At 29.8% G+C, this 17,762-nt stretch overlaps 1 protein-coding gene across 1 annotated transcript; it reads right to left on the reverse strand.

Annotated features, from left to right (window-relative positions):
• Positions 1–9,521: 9,521 nt before the first annotated feature.
• On the reverse strand, positions 9,522–11,062 carry LOC117915284 (ankyrin repeat-containing protein ITN1-like). The gene is made up of 3 exons (XM_034830837.1): positions 10,577–11,062; positions 9,738–10,287; positions 9,522–9,634 (listed from the first exon to the last, which is right to left on the reverse strand). Exons 1-3 carry the CDS (start codon positions 11,060–11,062, stop codon positions 9,522–9,524), a joined length of 1,149 nt encoding a protein of 382 aa, XP_034686728.1.
• Between the last annotated feature and the right edge of the window lie 6,700 nt (positions 11,063–17,762).

Consider the following 17,762-nt stretch of genomic DNA (forward strand, 5'->3'; position numbering starts at 1 on the left):
TATCATAACACAACAATTGTTTTTTTAGAGATGAGTGGTCCTTCCAACTTAGGCTCACAATCATAGATATTTTGTATAGCTTATGTTTATATTCAAAGATGTTTTATTTACAATATTGGTTGTAATTTTTTTTGGTTATATATATATATAATTGGTCCACTTTTTTCTCATATTTGGATTAGCTAATTAATTTGATTTCCATCTTTTGGACCCAACTAATGACATTTCAAATATAAATCAATATCAGATATTAATATTGATAAAGACTTGGTATCTACTATATCAAAGTGGTAGAAGTTTCTCAAGGCTCTATCACATTTCTCAAAATGTATGTGTTGATCCTATCACCTTTGTCAATGTAAATGTTAATATCCTCGAAACTTTATCGTATGAATTAAAACTAGAAGTGGAAATATATCATAACATAACAATACTATTTTTGAAGATGAGTAGTCCGTTTTAACTTAGGTTCATAATTATAGATATTTTGTATAACTTATGTCTATATTCAAAGATATTTTATGTACAATATTGGTTGTAATTTTTTTTTTTTGATATATATATATATATATATATATCATATTTGGATTAGCTAATTAACTTGATTTTCATCGTAAGGACCCAACTAGTGGCATTTCGATTAATATAAATCAATATGAAATATTAATGTTGATAAAGACCGGGTATCTATCCTAGCTATGAATGTGGTACAAGTATCTTAACGCCCTATCACATTTCTCAAGATATATGTGTTGGCCTTATAACCTTTGTCAAGATATATGGTTAATATCCTTGAAGTTTTATGATATGAATTAAAACAATAAGTGGAGATATATCATAATACAACAATTGTTTTTCTGACAACAATTGTTTCTTTTTGGAGATGAGTAGTCCCTTTCAACTTTGGTTGATAACCAAAGATATTTTGTATGGCTTATGTCTATATTCAAAGATATTTTATGTATAATATTAGTTATAATTTTTTGATAATTTTGAGAGTAAGAATTTCACAAGTAAAGGTATCAATTTGCTTTTCATTCCTAAATTTATTTAGTTTAATTTTAGAACTCAAAATTATATATATATATTATCAAATCAAAATCTTTAATGTCTCGTCTAAGGAAACCTATTAAAAAATTTCTACTAATTGTAGAAATAATTACAAAATATTTTTTTTCCTATTTTTGAAAATATAATTAAAAAAAAGACATTTAATGTTTTTAAAATTTTAAAATAGATATAACTAAAACATTATTTTTATTTTTACTTTTAAAAATAAAAAAAATAAAAAAACAAAAATATACTAAATGAAACCTAAGGATCTCACTACAGTCGAAAAATATTTAAAATTGGAAAAGTAAAAATTTCAAAAGTAAAGGTATCAATTTGCTTTTATTCCTAAATTTATTTAATGTAATTTTAAAACTCAAAATTCACTAATATTTTTTTCCTTTTTTTTTTTGTCTTTTTATCATTTCAAAATCATCAATGTCTCTTGTGTAAAGGAAATCTATTAAAAAATCATTAAAAAATTTCTACTAATTGTGATATAATTACAAATATTTTTTTCCTATTTTTGAAAATAGAATTAAAAAAGATATTTAATATTTTAAAATTTTTTAAATATATATAACTTAAACATTATTTTTATTTTTACTTTTAAAAATAAAAATAAAAAACAAAAATATACTAAATGAAACCTAAGGATATCTAAAATATTTAAAATTTCAAAAGTAAGGGTTTTGAAACTCAAAATTTAGTTAATATGATTTTAAAACTCAAAATTCACTCATATATATATATATATCAAAATCATCAATGCCTCGTGTAAAGGAAATCTATTAAAAAATCATTATTTTTTTTAACTAGAATTAAAAAAGATATTGAATATTTTTAAAATTTTAAAATATATGTAACTAAAACATTATTTGTTTTTTTTACTTTAAAAAAAAAAAAAAACAAAAATATATCTAAATGCAACCCAAGGATATCACCACAGCTGAAAAACTTTTAAAACTTCAAAAGTAATAATTTCCGAAGTAAAGGTATCTATATGTTTTTCCTTCCTAAATTTATTTAATAATTTTAAACCTCAAAATTCACACATTTCTATTTCTTTTTCTTTTTCTTTTTTTTCTTTCTTTTTTTTTTTATCAAATCAAAATCATTAATGTATGTTGTATAAAGGAAACCTATTAAAAAATCATTAAAAAAAAAAATTCTACTCATTGTAATATAATTACAAAATATTTCTTTTCCTATTTTTGAAAATAGAAGTGAAAACAAATTAAAAAAACATATTTAATTTTTTAAAAATTTTAAAATATATATAACTAAAACATTATTTGTATTTTTATTTTTAAAAATATTAAAAAACAAAAATATATCTAAATGCGACCTAAGGATCGCACCACAATTGAAGAATATTCCAGTAAGAGGACTAGTACGAAGGAAATTTTGTATGTTGTCCCCCGCAAAACATCCCAGGATGATATTATTTTATTGGAAATATATCTTAAAGTCAGTGCTGACTATCACTATTTACGCATGTCCATATCCAACTCAGAATTTGTATTTATGAACAAATCTTAAACACATTAGTTGATAAATCATTGGATGCACCATAAGATTCATAAAACACTTTGAGATGATGTAAATTCTTGTGTGATTATAGAGGAAGGTTGTCCTTAATATTAGCTCCCCTCTCCCCTCCATGGGCCAACTTTGAATCTTCCTCAATAGAAAACCTTACAACATTGAGGTGATTTATTTATTTATTTTCATTTTTTGAAACTCTACAGTTTTCTTCAAATTACTGACACCCCCAAAAGCAACCTTTTGACTCTATTCAAGAAATAAGAAAATATGTGAAACTAATCAACCTTAGTAATTGTTAAAAATAATTTTATTTTTTTAGCTTATATATTCTACTATATATGCATGTGTGCCCTTCAAACTAGACCTATGCCAACTTCCAATAATTACTCTCCATTTTGATATAGAGTACAATAAATTAAATATGTTATTATGTACGAGGCTTTAATCTATGAAATGAAAGTAAAATTAATGTAAAAATCCTAACTATGATCAACACACAACCTTTTCATTGAAAGTGATAAATGTATCCATGTTCAAACCCTACTAGCTTTATCTTAGGAGTTAAAAGGAGTAGATGCAAGCACAACAAAGCAACATAATTGTTTTGGTAGAAGCAAGTGTCTCCTTCAAAGTTATGTCCATATTTTCATATTTGTCTATCCAAATAGGATTTTCTCTCTTTCTAGCATTGATGAACAGCTTGTAACGATTTAAGGAAATAAAGATTTTTTTTCCTAAAATTTTTAATGTATATATATATATATATATATATATATATATATATATATATATGTATGTATAAATTACATTTTTTAAAAAAAAGTTATACTCCCAAGTCACCCGTTTTCTTATAATTTTTTTCAAATTTAGCAATATTGATGTCTTAAATGTGAAAATTGAAAAACTATCCAAAAAAAAAATGTTTTTTATTTTTATATATATAATCACCAATATATTTATCTATTTTTAAAAACAAAAATAAAACTAGAACTAAATAAGGAAGATATTAATATTTTTAAAAGTTAAAAAACGTAATTAAAAATTTATTTATACCTTGTACTTCTAAAAATAGTAAAAATGGAATTATAAATACATATTTTCTCATTTTTGGTAAAAATTACTAGTATCAAGAAACTTATGAATACATATTTCTTCCTCTTTTTCCTTTTTAGTGTTTCGTTCATCGTTTCTATTTGATTAGCCTATTTGGTGAATGTCATTAATTATAATTTATTTCTTAATTCGTAATTGGTCTTTTTTTTTCTTTCTCATATTTCAATTAGCTAATTAACATGATTTCTATCCATCTCACAATGAACCCAACTAGCTAGTAAGTGGAATTCCAAACATAAATCAATCTCAAATATTAATGTTAATAAAGATTGATTATCTATAATATCAAAATGGTAAAAGTGTCTTAAGTCCCTACCACCTATATCAAGATGTATGTGTTAATATTCTTCAAATTTTTCGAATTAAAATAGGAGGTGGAAGTATATCAAAACAGAACAAGTGTTTTTCTAGAGATGAGTAGTCCCTTTCCACTTAGGTTCACATTCCTTAGTGGACCCAACTATCTACTAAATGAAATTCCAAACATAAATCAATCTCAAATATTAATGTTGATAGAGACTAGATATATATCATATCAAAATGGTAAAAGTATCTTAAGATCCTACCACCTTTATAAAGATGTATGTGCCAATATCTTCCAAACTTTGTCATTCTAATTAAAACAGGAGGTAGAAGTATATCATAATAGAACAATTGTTTTCCTTGAGATGAGCAAAGTAGTGTTGGTAGTGGGGTTGCAAGTGGGAGGTGAAGAAGGTGTAGATGAGCTGGGCTGAGGAAATAAAGCAGGTGTAGATGAATTGGGCTGAGAAATGGAAGGAGGTGTAGATGGGTTGGGCAGAGAAATTAAAGCAGAAGTAGAGAAACTAGATTGAGAAACTGAAGAAGAACTAGGAAGTGACGTTTGGAAAGGGAATGAGGTTTCATGAAAGATGACACTTCTGGAGATGTAGACACGGCCAAAGGAGACATCAAAGCATATGTATCCCTTATGAGCTGATGCATAACCAAGGAACACACAGGCAGTGGACCTAGAGGAGAGTTTGTGCTGAGTGTAAGGGCATAAGGAGGGAAACCATAAACATCTGAAGACCTTGAGGTGACGATAATTGGGAATTTTATGGAAAAGAACTTGAAAATGGGACTGAAAATTAAGGAGTTTAGCTGGTAGGATATTGATGAGATATATTGTTGTTTGAAAAGCATAGGACCAATATTTGGGAGGTAAGGAGCCTTGTGTGAGAAGAACTAGACCGGCTTCAACAAGGTGGCGTATTTTTCTTTCTGCCTAACCGTTTTGCTAGGGTGTATGTGGGCAGGAAAATTGATGAACAATACCATGAGCTTCAAGGTAAGGTTTGAAAGCTAGGAATTCCCCACCATTGTTAGACTGAATGCATTTGATGGATGTAGTTAGCTGGTTTTCAACCATTTTATGAAAATTAATGAAAGTGGGTAGGGCTTGGTCCTTGGTTGAGAGAAAATAAATCAAGGTATACCTAGAATAATCATCAATGAAAATTAAGAAATACCGAGCACCTGTTGTTAAGGGATGAGGGGCAGGACCCCATAAGTCCGTGTGAATAAGAGCTAAGGGTTGAGTTGCATGAGAAGAAGATAACGAAAAAGGTAAAGTATGAGATTTAGCCAAATGACAAATTGTACACAGAGGCATTTTATTAAGCTGAAAAGAGACAGGAGGAATACAAGAGGCTAAAGCCTTAGAAAGAATGGGAGCTGCAGGATGGCCAAGTCGAGAATGCCAAAGTGCACCAGCAAGATCTGAGCTTGTAGATAGAAAAGCATGAGTGGAAGAGGATGAAGGAAACTCATATAGTCCATCTTTAAGGTAGCCTTGGAGTAATGTCTTCTTGGTGACCTGATCTTTGACAAAGAAATATGTTGAATGAAACTAAAAAAAGACAGCATTATCAGTGCAAAATTTTGAAACACTAATGAGGTTTGTGGAGAGTTGAGGGACATGAAGAACTTGACTTAAATAGAAAACCTTGGAAGGAAAAGAAAAGAGTTTGTTACCTGTGTTGTGAATAGGTAAAGATTGACCATCACCAATGGTGACTTGGTCAGCACCGGAATATGGTTACACAAGGGAGAGGGTCTGAGCAGAATGGGTAAGGTGGTGGGTAGCTCCGGTGTCAAAGAACCAGGAATCTTGATGTTCTGGTGTAGTAGTAAGCATGGCCTGGAACCGAGAAGAATCCTTTGAAGATGAGGCACCATTGTTGTCTTGGTAGGTGATGTCAAAACGGTGATAACACTTCATAGCAGTATGTCCAAATTGTATGTCCAAATTTGCCACATAATTGGCATTGTGGGCGAGTAGGCAGATGAGGAGGTCTGGGATGAGCATATGGTGTGTTAGGATTTCTGTTAGGAGCTGGTGGTCTTTGGTGTTGGTTTCTTGGTGTTTGATGTTGGTTTCTTATTTGATGAGGAGGTCTAGGGTGGTGTCGGGAATGAGAATTGCCAAAGTTTTGAGGTGGGACTAAGTTAGGTATGGCGACCATGTGGGCAACAAAATGCAGGTTAGTGGGTGGTGTATGTTGATGATTTAGCCTCTGCTCATGTGTAAGAAGAATGTTGTGCACAGAGTGGAGAGAAAAATCGTCCTCTCGGGCTATCAAGGAAGCCACAATTGAATTGTATTCAGGTCCCAAGCCACCAAGAAGCTGAAGGATATGATCTCTGTCCTTAATAGGCTCCCCTATAGCAGCAAGATTGTCAGAAATGGTCTTAATGCAGAGGATGTATTCTAGCATAGAATCAACTCCTTTCTTGGCTGTTTGGAACTCAAGGCGAAGCTGAATAATACGGGCTTTGTTTGAAGTAGAAAATATCCTTTGTAGAGCCATCCAAGCATCATGGGATGTTTGGTGCCCAACGATTTGGCTCATGATGCTTGGTGTAAGAGTGGAATACAACCAACTAAGAACCATTCAATCGAAACGCCTCCACTGCACAAATTCAGGGTTGATTTCTCCCATGGGTAATTCCTTGGATGGGCATGGCTTGGTTCCTTCGATGAACTCTTCAAAGCCATTGGCAAAAAATACATTTTCCATTTGAATCTTCCAGAGCACGTAGTTGTTACGGTCAAGCTTGATAGGAAGGGCATGATTGAGGGATTGTAGAGAGACTAGGTTGGGTGTTGAAGATGGCAGCTGAAGGTCAGACGATTGAGTAGAAGAAGGCATCGTGAAAGAAAATCAAGAAAACAAGACAGGCTCTGATACCATGATAACCTTTGAAGAAATGTGTAGAAGAAGAGAATGAACTCAACTATTTTCCATTGAGATCAGAATCAAGATTACAAACGTATTTATATACAGCTACATGAGGTGGTTTTGATTTGTTACACAATTGCAATCTGTTACACAGTTGCTCAGTTCCAACTGTGAGAAAGGTGGTTAGGAGGTTTGTTTAGGGTGTGTTTGGTTATCACAACTCCTTTCAACTTAGGTTCACAATCCTTAGTGGACCCAATTAACTAGTAAGTGATATTTGTAACATTAATCAATCTCATTAATGTGGAAAAAGACTAGGTATCTACCAAATCAAAAGGTGTCTTGGAAATTGAAAAATGTTTTTCTTCTTAATAACAAATCACTTAGACTCGTCTTGAAATTATTTCTCGAAAAAATAGTCTTTCAAAATAATTTTTAAAAACAATTATCAATTGAAAAAAAGTTTTCCTAATTTATTCTCATATAATACAATAATTTATAAAGTATTCTTCATATTTTTAATTGTTTATTATAATACTTGACCAAAAAAAAATTAAAAATATCTAGAAACACTTTAAATTCATTTTGAAAAATAACTTATTTTATAACAAATTTTTAAAAAATCATTTTCAATAAAAAAGAAAGAAAGAAAGAATTGTTAAAACATATTTTCTAAGTTAGAAATATATTTTGTATGTTAAAAAATAGAAAACTAGTTTTAAATGGGTCATTAATTAGGTTTTCTTCCCTGGGTAAAAAATAATAGTAGAGGGGAAAATAAAATTGGGAAGGAATCCAATATTAGTGTTGCATGCAATGATAGGAGAAGTGATTTTTTACCATTAATAAAATTATTGTTAAACATACTCCAACCTACTACTAAACCTTTAATATTTATAAGAAAAACGGTTACAACTATTGCTAGGAGAATTACAATTGTCTAACCATACTAATGATCAAATACTTTTACCCGTAATTTTATACAATGTTTTGATCAGATACTCTTGCCAACAGTTTTTTTTGCGTGTCCTAAGTTGTTAGTCGACAATATATCGTGCAAAACTTAGAATTTATGAAAAACGTTTTACGTTTTTAAAGACTCGTTTTATTTGAGTTTTGGAATTGTCATTTATTTTCTTAATTTTTTAAAAAAGTAAAACAAAATAAGAAAAAAAAATCGTGTATACCTCCTTATTTGAAAAAGAATAGTCCATTAACCAAAAATGGATTTGAGGGTCAAGATACATATCGAGAAGGTATGGGGATGAGTTTTAGCACACCTCTAAACCCATATAATTAATTAATTAGTGGATACAAAAGAAATCAAGAAACCTAATGTCTCACATATGGAGATTGGAAAGTTGTGGAAATCGATCATTGGAAAATCATTAATAAATTTCCTTTTATTATTGCATATTAATCATCAATATATTTTCTATTTTTAAAAACAAAAATAAAACTAGAATTAAGGAAGATATTAAATATTTTTTAAAATTAACAAACATGATGAAAAATTTATTTATACATTCTAATTCTAAAAATAATGTAAACCGATGTATGAATATATATATTTATTCTCCTTTTTCCTTTTTGGTATTTTCTTCTTCTTTTCCATTTGATTGGTCTATTAAATGAATTTCACTAATTATTATTTGTTTCTTAAATAGTAATTGGTCCACTTTTCTCTCATATTTAAATTAGCTAATTAACTTGATTTCCATCATAAGGACCCAACTAGTGGCATTTCAAATATAAATCAATATCAAATATTAATGTTGATAAAGACTGATTATCTACGACATCAATATCAAATATTAATGTTGGTAAAGACTAGTTATCTACCACATCAAAGTAACAAACATATCTTAAAACCTTACCACCTTTGTCAAGATGCTACAACATTTGTCATAGGATAAAGACTAATTAATATCCTCTAAGCTTTGTCATAGGATTTAAAACACCAAGTGAAAGTATATTATAATACAACAATTATTTTTGTGGAGATAAGTATTCCTTTCAACTTCCATTCACATTCAATTTTGTTTGCTATATATATATATATATATATATATATATATTCAGTTTTTTTCCCTTTATTATTCTTTTTTAGTAAATTTGGCCTTACTTGGATAGTCCAGTGGGACTACATTATCATTGCAGATGAATCAACAACCTTTTAAAATTTAAAAAGTAAAGGTATCATTATTTTTCATTCCTAAATTTATTTAACATAATTTCAAAACTTACAATTCACTCATATCTTATTCTTTTTTATAGAATTAATATCATCAATGTCTCTTGTGAAAACATTGGAGAAATTGTGGAAACCTATTAAAAAATCATTAAAAAGATATCTGATATTTTTAAAATTTTAAAATATATATAACTAAAACATTATTTGTATTTTACCTTTAAAAATAATAAAAAATAAAAATATATTTAAATGCAACCTAGGATATCACCACAGTAAAAAAATATTCTAGTAGAAGGAAATTTAATTGTGAAAGCAGTATGATTCAAACATCATCCATATACACACCTCTTCACGGTGTTCTACAATTAGTGTAAGTAAAAGAAGAAAAAACAGGAAAGGGTAAATTTGGATCAAAGACTCACAAATTTTTTCCATGCAAAATCCCGACTGATGGTTACCAATAAAGGAAAAGCTGGAACAAAAAGGAAAAGCAAGAAGACTACAATCATGTATTTGGTGGTAACTTCAAGCGATGAAGAAGGATGTAGCACAGCTTGCAGCCCGTTAACGAATGCTGTCACCATTACAGCCATCGCAGCCAAGGTGAGAACATAGCCGTACGGTAACTTCAAGCGATGAAGAAGGATGTAGCACAGCTTGCAGCCCGTCAACGAATGCTGTCACCATTACAGCCATCGCAGCCAAGGTGAGAACATAGCCGTACAATAAGTATGCGTGGACGGTCTTCTTATTTTCTATGGGGAAAGAGGCAAGGAAGTAAATACCAATTGCACACATAGAAAGTACCATGGCTATGCTATCTTCCATGACAAAATTTCTGAAATTTTCCGTTGCTGCACTTGCCATGTCTCCGTCCTTGCCCAGGGTGCCATCTGTTGGGAGCGATAAGACTGCCATGCCCTGGGTAACGCCCTTGTCCGGAATGTAACCACCAGAAAGTGTGAAACCTGCCGTGAAGGTTACAGTTGCTATGAGTGCCGCCACTATCATATGGCTTTTCATTGTTTTCTTAATTTCAGATATTTCTTTACTTTCTTCACTTTCTTTGCTTTCAGATATTTCTTCGCTTCCTTTGCATTCGCTGCTATCCATGTCTTTCTTGACCTCTAGCGAACCCAAGGGTCTGATCCCAACTCTGAAACTTGGACTCCGTCTCTGAAATTGTAAAAATTTTACAGAATCATGGATAGATATTTGATTTAAAGGGGTGAAACAATCATCCTAATTCTTGTAAAAGAAGAAAAATAATATATTTGCTAACATAAAATTACCAGAAACTGCATTTTTTTTGTTCTCCTCTCACATAAAAATATTTTTTTTAATAAAAGCATATGAAGGATGTTTTGTCAGTTGTAATATCTATATAATTAAAATTAATTAAAAAAATTCTGTATTTTTGGATGTCAAATGGGTAACAGGTACATAGGAAATCGAAAATTTTGACGAAGGTGTCCAATATCCACGTGAACATCCTCTCCGGAGGTGGGAAGTAGTCGACATCTTTAGACAAGGGAGAATTGTGAAACAGGTAGAGGGGCGTCTTTCCTTCAGCATTCTTCTCGTTCATGAGTCCTCTCATCCTTAACGGGGGAATATTTGACAAACCCGAAGTTATAAATATTTTATTTGGCATTATAAAATGAAGAACATTATTGCCCTCATCATCAACTTTCTCGCAAAAATCTGGAAAGTGTGACGCCAGCTCTTTCACTACGCCTGCATGGCCTCGGCTTGCTGCAATGTGAAGAACTGTCTTGTTTCCATGGTCTTTGACGCCTAGGTGGACAACTCTGCTGTCACATTCCTCTAGCAATTGCCTCACCATTTTTGGATGACAACCCACATATGCAGCAAAGTGAAGGGGAGACCACCCATTTTTATCCAATTCTTTAGTTAAAGCAGGTTTCCATTCCAGTATCTTCTTTGTCATTGCTGATAAAATCAACAAATGAGAGAAAAAAAAAATGATTTAAGAAAATTAAGAAAATAAATTAAGTCTCCTCTTGTAATGTGATTCGAGCATTAAATAAAAATGGTGCATCCTCCACTACGTACCTTTGTCATTGAGAATTACTGCAGCATGCAAAGCCGTTCGACCCTTGATGCCACTATGAGCTGGTGAAGAGCACTAGTCTAGGATCATCTGCACCAAGTCTCCGAATCCCCACTCAACAGCGATGTAAAGAGGAGTATTGCCTTCAGCATTAGCACCATAGGCAAAGTCGGGATCTTCCTGAATCAGTAACTTCACCACCTCAGGGTGATGATTTCTCACTGCCTCGTGCAAGGCTGTGTCTTTGTGGTTATTTATCATCCTCAGCATTACCGTACAATCTGCTAAAGCCCCTCTTTCTGTGTCTCCTTCTCCTAGTTTTTTGGCAGCGTCAATCAGATTTTTCACCACTGTCGAGTGCCCTTCCCTGGCTGCAAGGTGAAGTGGTGTGTCACCTTTCTCATTGGGCTGTTGCAATAGTGATGATGGAGAACCCAACCCAAGGATCCACTTAACGCATTCCGCTTGACCGAACTGGGCTGCAACATGGAGGACTGTGTTCTTCTTTGGGGTTAGTTTGACTTGAATGTCATCTTTACGAGCGTTAAGGACATGGGTGTCACCATCTGCTGCAGCCACGTACAATTTAGGATCCATGATTGTGATCTTGGTCAGGCTACCATCTTCAGCTGCAGCCAGGTTGGTGATCTCGATTTCCCTAGCATCTTCAGCTCCAACCTGATTCGAATCTTAATTTCCCTGGTTTCGTATTTTCTTCCTCTTAATTTTATATTTGATTGGCATATTTGGAAGACACCACTAACTATTATTTGTTTTTTAAGTCATAATTAGTCTATTTTTCTCTCGTATTCCAACTAGCTAATTAACTTGATTTCCATCCATTTCTTAGTGAAGAAAAATGCTTTGAATATGTCCTCCTCCAAGGATGTCACCAAAAAATGCTCTGAATTAGTCCATTACTAATTATTATTTATTTTTTAAGTAGTAATTGGTTCATTTTTCTCTCATATTCAGACTAGCTAATTAACTTTATTTCCATCTATTCCTTGGTGAAGAAAAATGTTTTGAATATGTCTTCCTCGAAGGATATCACCAAAAATATTTTTGGTAAAGATCACCTGTGTCAAATATATATATATATATATATATATATATATATATATATATATATATATATATATATATGAATACATATTTCTTCCTTTATGTATTTATTTCTCCCTTTTGGTAAAGATCATGAAATCTCGTTACTAAATCAAGGTTTGACATCATTATATATAAGCTATGGTTTTTACCCAAAAACTTAAGCTCATAATGCAATGGGGTGACAATACATACCAAGTCATGAACCTGGCGTACACACACCCACACACACATAAATGGTGATCATTATCTATATAACAGATTACATGACTAGTGAATTAACCACATAGGAATCTTGGTTCAAGGAATCATCACACTACCTTTGTTATTTCGAATAGCAACAGCATGCAAAGTCGTTCTGCTCATAATGCCATTGTGAGTTGGTAAAGTGTGAGACTCATCTATGATCTTTTGCACCAAGTCACCATTTTAGATATGCGAAAGCATTAATACCAATTTGGTTGGAGTAATGGGTTGATAGCAAGAAAAACACACAATTACAAAGGAAGATAAATTTGGGAAGATTAAAAATTTATTATCTTCAATCACTCTCTCTTTTTATCACACATTACGTAATCTCCTATTTATAACTACTCACACTAATAGAAACTCATAATTCTAACATATAGAAACCTCCTAGACTTTACAACTCAAAAATAGAAACTACTAACTAGAAAAACTACTCAAAATATAATATTCTCCTCTAACTTTTTAGGAAACTAAATTTAATTTTAATATTTAGAAAGTTTCTAGCTAATTCAAGTTTACTTTCCAACAAGCCCCTTAAACTTGATTTGTGACCGCAAGTAACATCCTCAGCCCTAAAAAATCTTCAAACTTGAGAGGGTTGGTTAAAATATCCACAGTTTGATTTTGAGATTTTGCAAATTTTAATTGCACTTCTTTCTTAGACGTCTATGAACTAAGAATGGACCCCGAATTTAGGGGTCAAATTACCTATGTGGAAGGTATGAGAATAACCCTTAGACACCTCTAAACATGTTTGCCTATGATCTCTAATAAACAATAAGAGAGACTTTAACATTTATTTAGTTAATTGATAGATACAAAAGAAATCAAGAAACTTGATGTCTCACATATAAAGATTAGAAAGTGGTCAAAACTAATAATGAAAAATCATTAAATTTTTTTCTTTTTATTATTTATAATCATCAATATATTTTTCTATTTTTATATTTTTAAAACAAAAATAAAACTAGAATTAAGGAAGATATTAAATATTTCTTTAAGTTAAAAAATGTAATTAAAATTTTATTTATATATTCTACTTTTAAAAATAGTATAAACTGATATATGAATACATATTTCTTCTCATCATTTTCGTTTTTTGTATTTTCCTCTTTTCTATTTGATTGGTCTATTCAATGGATTTCATTAATTATTATTTATTTCTTACATAGTAAATGGTCCACTTTTCTCTCATATTTGGATTAACTAATTAACTTGATTTTCGTCATAAGGACTCAACCTGTGGCATTTCAAATATAAATCAATATCAAATATTAATGTTGATAAAGACTAGGAATATATCATATCAAAGTAGTAGAAGTATCTTAAGACCCTACCACCTTTGTCAAGATGTATATATTAATATCCTTCAAGCTTTTATCATACGAATTAAAACAATAAGTGGAAGAATATCATAACACAACAATTGTTTTTCTATAGTCCCTTTCAACTTACATTCACAATCATATATATTTTGTATACTTATGTCATATTCAAAGATATTTTATCTACAATTTTGATTGTTATATATTTTGTTAGTAATATATATATATATATATATATATATATATATATATATATATATATATATATCTATGTAGTAAAAATTTCAAAAGTAAAGGTATCAATTTTTTTTTCATTCTTAAATTTATTTAATGTAATTTTAAAACTCAAAATTTACTCTCCTTTTTTTTTTATCTAATCAAAACATCAATATCTCTTCTGCAAACATTGGAAAAATCATGGAAACCTATTCTACTAATTGTGATATAATTAATTACAAAATATTTTTTTTCTATTTTTGAAAAAAAAAAAAGTGAAAAAGGATTTTCTTTTTTTTAAAGATATTTAATATTTTAAATTTTTTGAAATATATATAATTAAAACATTATTTGTATTTTTTACTTTTAAAAATAATAAAAAACAAAAATATGTCTAGATGCAACCTAAGGATATCACCACAGTCGAAATATATTCTAGTTTTGTGCGTAGCCCCCCACAAAACATTCCAAGACGATATTATTTTATTAGAAATGTATCTTGAAGTCATTACTAACTATTTCTATTCACCCGTGTCCATGTCCAACTCAAGATTTGTATTAAAGAACAAGTCTCTCAAATACTTTGTTGCAGTTGATTAATTATTGGATGCACCATAAGATTCATAAGACACTTTGAGATGATGTATATTCTGGTATGATTTTAGAGGAGTGTTGTCTTTTATATTAATTCCCCTTCATAGGCAAAATTTGAGTCTTCCTTGATAGAAAACCTTACAATGTTAAGGTGAATTATTTTTTTCATTTTTGAAACTCTAAAATTTTCTTCAAATTACTGACACCCCCAAACAGTCTTTTAACTCTATTCAAGAAATAAAATAAAAAATATATATGTGAAATTAATCAATCGAGTAATTGTTAAAAATAATTTTATGCTTTTAGCTTACATATTCTACTATATATGCATGTGTCCCCTTTAAACTAGCCCTATGCCAACTTCCAATAATTACTCTCCATATTTTGATATAGGGTACAAAACATGTTATTATGTATGAGGAATCTATGAAATAAAAGTGAAATTAATGTAAAAATCCTAATGAAGATCAATACACGATCATTTCAACGAAAGTGATAGATATATCTATGTTCAAACCCTATTAACTTCATCATAAGAGTTAAAAGGAGTAGATAAAAGTATAGTAGAGCAACATAATTGTTTTGGTAGAAGTGCATGGCTCTTTCAAAGTTATATCCATATTTTCAAAGTTCCCTGTCTAAATAGGATTTTCTTTTATATATATATATATCATGGATAAGAATAGCTTGTAAAGATTTAGGAAAATAAAGTTTTTTTTTTTAATATATGTTGGATTTAAAATAAAAGGTTATATATACTCACAAGTCACCCATTATTTTATTCCTTTTGTCAAATTCAACAATATTGATACCTTAAATGTGAAAATTGAAAATTTATCCAGAAAAATGTTTTTTTTTTTATCAAATATCTTTTTTCCTGTTTTTAAAAAAGAGAAAATAAACTTAGGATTACAAATTATATTTTCCAAAAATTTTAGAAAATATAGTTTCTAATTGGGTTGTTACAATAGTGATGAAGGAGAATGCACCTAAAGAATCCAGAGGACCAAATACATCCCACTTGCCACCTTTTTTTTTTTTTTCTTTTTTTTCTTTTTTTTCTTTTTTTGATGCTTTAAATATCAATTTGTTGGGAAATAAATTCATGCATATTTATTATTTGAAGTAATTTTAAAACTCACAATTCATGCATATTTATTATTTTTTATAACCAAATCAAGAAACTTGGTATCTTTCATGTAAAGATTACAAAGTGGTCAAAACCCATTAAAAAAAAATTAAATCATTAATTTTTTACTTTTTAATATTATATAATTATCAATTTTTATTTTATTTTTTTTAAAATAAAATTAGATTTAACTAAGAAATATATTAATATTTTTAAAAATTAAAAAATGTAATTAAAATTTTATTTACGTACTTTTAAAAATAGTAAAAATAGAATTATGGATACATATTTCTTCCCATTTTTGGTAAAAATCTAGTATCAAGGAAATTATAAATACATATTTCTTCCTCTTTTTCTCTTTTAGTGTTTTCTTCCTCCTTTTTATTTGATAGGCTTATTTGGTTCATACCACTGATTATAATTCATTTCTTAAGTCGTAATTGGTCCATTTTTCTCTCATATTTCAATTAGCTAATTAACTTTATTTTCATCCATTCCTTAGTGGACCAGCTAACTAGTAAGTGGAATTTCAAATAAAAATCAATCTCAAATATTAATGTTGATAAAGACCAAATATCTACCATATCAAAATGGTAGAAGTATCTTAAAGCCCCTACCACCTTTATCAAGATGTATGTGTTAATATCCTCCAAGTGTTGTCATTCAAATTAAAACAAGATGTGAAAGTATATTATAACAAAACAATTATTTTTTTGGAAAAGAGTTCTCTTTCAACTTAAGTTCACATTCCTTATTGAACCCAACTAGCTAATAAGTGGAGTTCCAAACATAAATTAATCTAAAATATTAATGTCAATAAAGACCAAGTATCTACCATATCAAAATGGTAGAAGTATCTTAAAGCCCTACCGCTTCTATCAAGATGTATGTGTTAATGTCCTCAAAGTTTTGTCATTTGAATTAAAAAAAGAGGTGGAAGTACATCATAATAGAACAATTGTTTTTTCAGAGATAAGTAGTCTCTTTCAACTTAGGTTCACATTCCTTAGTGGGTCCAACTAGTTAGTAAGTGGAATTTCAAACATAAATCAATCTCAAATATTAATGTTGATAAAGACCGAGTATCTATCATATCAAAATAGTAGAAGTATCTTAATGTTCTACCACCTCCATCAAGAGTATGTGTTAATATCCTCCAAGCTTTGCAAATTAAAATAGATAGAAGTATATCAAAATAAAACAAATGTTTTTTTTATGGAGATAAGTCGTCCCTTTCCATTTAGGTTTACATTCCTTAATAGACCCAACTATCTAGTAAGTGAAATTCTAAAAATAAACCAATCTCAAATATTAATTTTGATAAAGACCATATATATTCCATATCAAAATGATAGAAGTATCTTAAGGTTCTACCACCTTTATCAAGATGCATGTGTCAATATCCTCCAAACTTTGTCATTCCAATTAAAACAAGAGATGAAATTATATTATAACAAAACAATTATTTTTCTAGAGATGAGTAGTCCCTTTCAACTTAGGTTCACTTTTCTTGGTGGACCCAACTAATTGGTAAGTGAAATTTCTAACATAAATCAATCTCAAATATTAGTGTTGATAAAGATCGAGTATCTACCATATCAAAATGGTAGAAGTATCTTAAGGCCCTGCCACCTCTATCAAGATGTATGTATTAATATCTTTCAAGCGTTATCATTCAAATTAAAACAAAAGGTGAAAACATATCATAACAGAACAATTGTTTTTCTAGAGATAAGTAATACCTTTCAACTTAGGTTCACATTCCTTAGTGGACCTAATTAACTGGTAAGTGCAATTTCAAATATAAATCAATCTCAAATATTAATGTTGATAAAGACCAAGTATGTAGCATATCCAAATAGTAGAAATATCTTAATACCTTACCACCTTTATCAAGATGTAAGTATTAATATCCTCCAAATTGTGTCATTTGAATTAAAACAGGAAGTAGAAGTATATC

Source organism: Vitis riparia, chromosome 5, assembly GCF_004353265.1.
Source record: "Vitis riparia cultivar Riparia Gloire de Montpellier isolate 1030 chromosome 5, EGFV_Vit.rip_1.0, whole genome shotgun sequence".
NCBI classification, from domain to species: Eukaryota; Viridiplantae; Streptophyta; class Magnoliopsida; order Vitales; family Vitaceae; genus Vitis; species Vitis riparia.

Excerpts from the sequence above, each read along its gene's own strand:
- LOC117915284 (XM_034830837.1), bottom strand. The coding sequence starts at position 11,062 with ATGACAAAGAAGATACTGGAATGGAAACCTGCTTTAACTAAAGAATTG. Across the intron at positions 10,288-10,576 it reads CGTGGATATTGGACACCTTC|AGACGGAGTCCAAGTTTCAG; the intron begins GTCAAAATTTTC and ends TTACAATTTCAG. Across the intron at positions 9,635-9,737 it reads TCCTTCTTCATCGCTTGAAG|TTACCACCAAATACATGATT; the intron begins TTACCGTACGGC and ends CATCGCTTGAAG.